Source organism: Zea mays, chromosome 1, assembly GCF_902167145.1.
Source record: "Zea mays cultivar B73 chromosome 1, Zm-B73-REFERENCE-NAM-5.0, whole genome shotgun sequence".
Lineage (NCBI taxonomy): Eukaryota > Viridiplantae > Streptophyta > Magnoliopsida > Poales > Poaceae > Zea > Zea mays.
In genome coordinates, this window is record NC_050096.1 from 202,837,917 (window position 1) to 202,844,483 (window position 6,567).

Below are 6,567 nucleotides of genomic sequence, written 5' to 3' on the forward strand. Positions count from 1 at the left end.
ATAAAATTACTGCTGGTTCTGTTGGCATTAAATGAAAACGGGTTATCAAAATTTTCGTACATATTTTTAAAAAAATGATTCGTGTAGTTATCTTTCTTTCAGTGTTCGCCTGTGCACTGTCATTATATGACAAATAAAACAGACGATTCCTTCTCTAGGATAATGAAAACAATCCCTCCCTACTTTTTTTTAAAAAAAAAATCTGAAATTTACTGGTATGTGATAGCTAGCGCTGCCTAGGTTCTTTCATAGGCCGAGCTGAGCAGGAATTTTTGTGCAGCCATCCATTCCATTCAACACCATCTTCTCGCTCTCCCATACAAAAATTCGTTATTTTATATAAAAGACATAAAAACGGATTATTTGGAACCAAGCCATCACATCCAGAAGGCCTAGAACTTGCAACCAGTAGACAGTAGTAATTGGCTTCCAGATCCAAAAGAAAAAACTTAACCCCACCAGGCAGGAACCCAATAAAACACCAACCAACTCATCTCCTTCCTGGAGCTCCCCACACACCCTCCCTGCATGATGCAATCCTAAAGAAAGCTGCTGAAACCTAAAGCTGGTAGAAAGCTGCCTCCCCTCCCCCCTATGGTGTTGTCTGTGTAGCAGCAAAGCCAAAAAAACAACACTGCTCCTCCAAAGACCTTTTCCACCCTCACTCTCTCTCTCTCCTCTCCCCTCTCCTCGCCCTCTCTCTCTCTCTCAAATTCATTCCTAGCTGTACCCACATCTCTCTCCCCCGGCCCTTTTGTTTTGTTTATTCACAACTCTCCTCCGTCCTCGCTCTCATCTGGTCCGCACTCCGGAGGAGTGATTTACCTCCCCCTCCGGCCTCCAATCTTATATAGAGATGCCTCAATTCCATTGCCCCATTCCCATCGCCTGACCTCCAGCTCCAGGCTTTTGAATTGTGATCGTGAGAGCAAGTAGAACACGGAGAGATTTGTTTGCACAGTTGCAGGAGAGAGGATATATACAGGGAGTCGGTTCTTTGGTTTGCTGATTTGCTTGGGGTGGCATTTTGTTACCCAACCAAAGACTGATCTAGCGAGAAGGAGAGGCACACAAGTGACGGCAGTGCCGTGCGCGCGGCGCCACCCCCACCACACCATGTTGAGTTCTTGCGCGCCAACGACGGCCTTTCCGCCCCCAGAGGCGGGGGCCGCCGCGCCACCGGAGCCGTTCCGGTCTCTGCAGATCGCCACGACCACCAGCGCCGCCGGGGCCAAGAAGAAGCGGCGTCCCGCCGGCACTCCTGGTAAGCGCCCGTCTCTCACGGAACATGCATCCAATTACGCACGACGTAATACACAAGTGGAGAGGCAGCATGGAGATATATAAAGAAAGAAAGAAAGAAGCTTTATTTATTATTATTATTTTTTAAATTGCTCTCCACAAAACTCACTCAATCTTGGCTACGGCCTACGTACACGGCCGGCCGGCGACAATGGAGCTAGCAGACCCCGACGCGGAGGTGGTGTCGCTGTCGCCGCGGACGCTGCTGGAGTCGGACCGGTACGTGTGCGAGATCTGCGGGCAGGGGTTCCAGCGCGACCAGAACCTGCAGATGCACCGGCGGCGGCACAAGGTGCCGTGGAAGCTGCTGAAGCGGGAGGCCGGGGAGGCGGCGCGGAAGCGCGTGTTCGTGTGCCCGGAGCCGAGCTGCCTGCACCACGACCCCTCGCACGCGCTGGGCGACCTCGTCGGCATCAAGAAGCACTTCCGCCGCAAGCACAGCGGCCACCGCCAGTGGGCCTGCGCCCGCTGCTCCAAGGCCTACGCCGTCCACTCCGACTACAAGGCCCACCTCAAGACCTGCGGCACCCGCGGCCACACCTGCGACTGCGGCCGCGTCTTCTCCCGGTATGAGTATGATCGATCCAGATGCTGGTGGAGCTCCTTAATTTTGTTTATTAGCGTTAGTCTTCCTCTACGTACCACGCTATAATCAGCCGGCGCCACGAGATAATTAATCCAACAATTAGTCCCGTATATCTTCTGCGTATCTTTTATTCTTGCAGAGATTTGGCAGAAGAATGAGGGCCGGGCTCCGGAAAGGCTTGATGATTTTTGGGAGAAATTTTGCGGGGTCACACTCTTTGTCTTTCCAGGCGTCTATCTACTACTACTACGCTTTTTTTATCGCTCGTCTCCTAGCTGTTGCTGCTGCAGCTCTGCAACAGGCGCTCCGTCCGTCTCTCTCCTTCTGGAGTCCGTCAAGACTCAAGAGCAGGGAGACGAGAGGAGAGAGAAGCAGGGAGGGACAGGCACAATTCCCGAGGGCAGCAGGCGCCAGCGCTGGCTGCCTGTATCAGTGTACGTGTAGTCACGTACACGTACGACGCCTGTTGCTTTTCGCATTTGCTGCTGCTGCCACGCCGTGCCACCATTGCCATCGGCCATCGCCATGGGGGCCGGGGTCGAGGGGGCGTACGTCTAGGCTAGGCTAGCTACCACGCTTGGCTCTTGCAGGGGCTCCATTGAATGCCTGCCCATCCATGAACCAACCAAACAGCCCCAAAGCTCGCGCCTGACAGAGAGAGATCGCGCAGGCACAGCCCCTGATCGCTCCCTTGGCTTCTCTCGGTCACGCACCCTTGTCCTTGGCGCCCAGCGCTTGGAAGTCGGATCCCATCAAACCCTTGCCCCTTGGCCTTGGCCTTGGCCTTGGATGGAACTCCCCAGCCGCAGCAGCAGATGCACAGAGAGCTAAGGAGCTGAGGGCATCACCATAACCCTCTCGGCTCACCACCTCACACATACAATACAATACAATACAATACAGCCGTTGCTTACTATGCTTTTGGGGTCCTGTAAGTGTAGGTAAGTAGCAACAACGTGGTGTCATATGATGCGCCGTTTTTACAGGGTGGAGAGCTTTATCGAGCACCAGGACACGTGCAACGCCGGCCGGACGCGGGCCGAGACGTCGTCGTCCCCGGCTAGTGGTGGTGGCTACGGCGGCGGCACCGGCGCCGGGTTCTGCGTGGCCGCAGCTGCCTCCACGTCCCAGCAACGTCACCTGCATGCCGCCGCCGCCGCGGCGGCGGCGTTGTCTCGGACGGCGTCTAGTGCGAGCCCATCAAGCGGCGGCGAGTTTGGGGTGAGCCAGCAGGTCGCCTGCTGGCCTGGTCCGGCGATGGCGAGCCCCACGGCCGCCGCGACGTTCCACAGGTTCGACCAGGCTCTGTCGCCTCCGACGCCGCACGAGCGTCCTGGAGGCATCCACAACCTGGAGCTCCAGCTCATGCCGCCGCGCGGCAGCGCCGCCAGCTACTACGAGGGGGCTGCAGGTGCAGCTCCTGCAGCTGCCGTCAGGTGCTGCGCCTCGCCGCATTATTCGCCTGCTGTACATGTTCCGCAGCCGGGCGCCGACCCGATGCGGCTGCAGCTGTCGATCGGGTTCGGCGGCGGCGACGGCGAGACGTCGGCGCCGGCAGCGGCGGCGAGGCTGAAGGAGGAGGCCCGGGAGCAGCTGCGGCTGGCGATGGCGGAGAAGGCGGCGGCCGACGACGCCCGGGCGCAGGCGCGGCGGCAGGCGGAGCTGGCCGAGCAGGAGCTGGCGGCCGCCCGGCGCATGCGGCAGCAGGCGCAGGCGGAGCTGGGCCGCGCGCACGCGCTCCGGGACCACGCCGTGCGGCAGGTGGACGCCACGCTGCTGCAGGTCACCTGCTACAGCTGCCGCTGCAAGTTCCGGGCGCGTGTGACTGGCGGCGGCGCCATGAGCTCCGAGGTGGCCAGCTACGTCTCCTCCGTTGTCACGGCCGAGGGCGGCGACGCCGAGGTGGACGACGACGACCCGTACCGCCACCACCGGCAGCTCACCGCCGACGACGACGCGCCGAGCCACGCTAGGATGATGGACATCAACTAGCGGCCGGCCGGCGCCCGGCCATCTCGTACTCGTACGTCATGCATGCAACATTTCTTTCCCTCCTCCTCCTTCCTCCCCAGCTCGCCCATGCATGCACTCCTTTCTGGCTAGCAGGCATGGACGAGAGGCCGTGATGGATGGATCGTGGATGTGCGATGTGGTAGCAGCTGCTTGGTGGTGGTCTCTGACTAGATGTGGTGATAGTGCAGAGTGCTAGTCTAGACTCTCACGGCCGGCGGCCGGCGGGGAGTCATGCTTGAGCGCAAAAGTGAAGCTAGTAGCTAATTACGACGTGCATGGAATCTTTCGCTTGTTTGCTTGCTGTTGGACTTTCTTACAATAACATTTGTTCGATCGATCCGGACTCAGCAGGAGCATTCCGGCTGCAGCTGGTGCTGTCGAAACCGAGAAAGAATGCATGCATGGCAGCTCTTGTCACTTCTTGTCATCGTTTCAGCTAAACTAACATCTCGATAGATGCAGTTAGGCTACAAGCCTACAACAGTTTTGCTACTGTGCTACCGGTTTTACGATTTGTTTTTCTGGTTACACTATGGCAGCAGGGAAGAGGGATTGGAGTTGGGTAGTAGGGGTAAAAGGCATATATAGTTGACATGAGAAGGCATATTTTAAGTGTTAACGACAATGCATCTCCGGGGCATTCACGATAGTATTGCATGTTTTTGTGTGCGTTGGGGAGTCTATGTAGCATCTCCAACAACGCGACCTAGAAAAATATCATATAATTTAAAAGGAGTATATTTTATAAAATTTAGGGCACCAACAAAACATCCCGCTCCAACAGTAAAGTCTCAAATCTAGATTATAGGACAACCCAGTATATTTGAGGCACTTAATAGGCTGCTCTATAATTTTTTGACCAAATTTTATGAAATGAGGCACTGTTGGAGTATTTTTTTCCCTACGTATTTCAGTTTGATGCACTGATTTGAGGCATTGTTGAAGATGCTCTTATAGTTATAGAACATTGCAAGACAAGGTGATTTCTCACTAATTTTGCACAAGGGGAAAATTCATGACATCTGACCTCAACTGAATGGTTTACCTCTTCAGCTAACATTTAATCCACTTCGTTCATATACTCCAACCACTTAAATTCAGGGGTATTTTACACCATTTAGGGCTAGTTTCGAAACTTAAATCCCCTTTGATTAGAGGGGATTGAGAGGGAAATTAATCCATTTCCACTTCAATCCCATCCAATCCTAAGGGGATGAGTTTCCAAACTAGCCCTTAACACTTATTTGAATACACCTATATTAATCTCTACCCACATATGTCAAAGTAGATTGAGGTAAAACATTATTAACTAATTTTTACCAGAGTTCACTTTAACACACATAAATTAAGGTGAATATAACCATATAGGTGCATCTAGAAAAACTCTTAGTTTCTTTTGCGAGAAGGCACCACTTAATTTGTAGAAGGACTTCCCGGATTTGAAAAATGTTTTTGGAGATTCTTTTGGGAAAAAAGAGAAAAGTTACTAGGGCTAGAATGGGCGTGCCACTACCGCTTATAGGTACATAGTTGGAGGCTGGAGCAGTGGGATGTCTTAAGGGCGTGGAGAAAAGCACTAGTTCATGAGTCACAGTGTCCTATTACTAGATCTAACTATGTACCATTCACCATAATGTCGAATATAGGGATTCTTTGTTAACCCAGCTCCAGCCTCCAACATTGTCCTTAAGGCAATGTGAACTCTTTGGAAGGTGAGAACAATACAACTTAGACTGTATAAACAATACAACATTGTCCTTAAGGAAATAAGAACAATACAACATTGTTCTTATTGGACCATTTGTCAAATAAAAGGTGAGAACAAAAAAGGAGGTTTATGATGCTTGGAAGGAACTCGTTGGTGTGTAGCCCAGGAGGCTTGAGAAACAGGGGGTATATGGTGTAATTGATTGTATGCATTAGACCTTATACAATACAACTTAGACATTCGTAAACATACACACTACCATAGTGTTTATTTCATTATTTGTAAGCTGTCTTTGGTAAAAATCATGTTTTGGTGATTGCATTGTGTTGTATGCACTCACCTCCGGGGTTTGGTATTAAAAATGTCCTGATCACTATAAATTACTAAAATTCATAAATTTTTACTGATTTTTTAGAGACTCCAAAATTAATGTGATTTGTAAAAAAAACTTTAGGTCCAAACAAAATGTTAGCATGATTTATTATTATACATCTATTCAATAGAAAAGTATACAACATACGTCAACAAAAGAAAATCTAATTCTAGAGTTCTATATTTAGAAATAAAGCATATGCAATAGTGTTATAAGGTTTTAGACCTTTTTAGCCACTCATAAAATTACAAAAACATTGCCCGATTTGTTAACCCAGCTTGCCTTAATGTTGTAACAGAAGCTAAGTGCAAGGGAGCTGAGAATGTTTTATTATTTGTTTACAGACACTACCGGAATCCGAGCCTTTGCCGAGTGCCGGACGCTTTGCCGAGTGCCTTTTCTCGGGCACTCGGCAAAGATGGCTTTGCCGAGAGCCGCACTCGGCAAAGTTCGGCTCTCGGTAACGAGCCTTTTTACCGAGTGCAGGACACTCGTCACAGGTCCCCACTCGGCAAAGACATGTTTGCCGAGTGTCAAACACTCGGCAAAGGGGGCTCTCGGCAAAGGGCCGTCAGCGGCCGTCCC

At 51.5% G+C, this 6,567-nt stretch overlaps 1 protein-coding gene across 2 annotated transcripts; it reads left to right on the plus strand.

Moving 5' to 3' along the window:
• Positions 1–514: 514 nt before the first annotated feature.
• On the plus strand, positions 515–5,742 carry LOC103643131 (protein indeterminate-domain 16). 2 transcript variants are annotated; one of them, XM_008666284.2, is made up of 4 exons: positions 515–1,264; positions 1,467–1,869; positions 2,875–3,911; positions 3,995–5,742. In XM_008666284.2, the coding sequence occupies exons 1-3, from the start codon at positions 1,117–1,119 to the stop codon at positions 3,878–3,880; spliced, it is 1,557 nt and encodes a 518-aa protein (XP_008664506.1). In that variant the 5' UTR covers positions 515–1,116; the 3' UTR covers positions 3,881–3,911; positions 3,995–5,742. The 2 variants fall into 2 exon arrangements, with proteins under 2 accessions (XP_008664506.1, XP_008664505.1); XM_008666283.2 differs by having other exon boundaries at positions 2,875–5,742.
• The last annotated feature ends 825 nt before the right edge of the window (positions 5,743–6,567 follow it).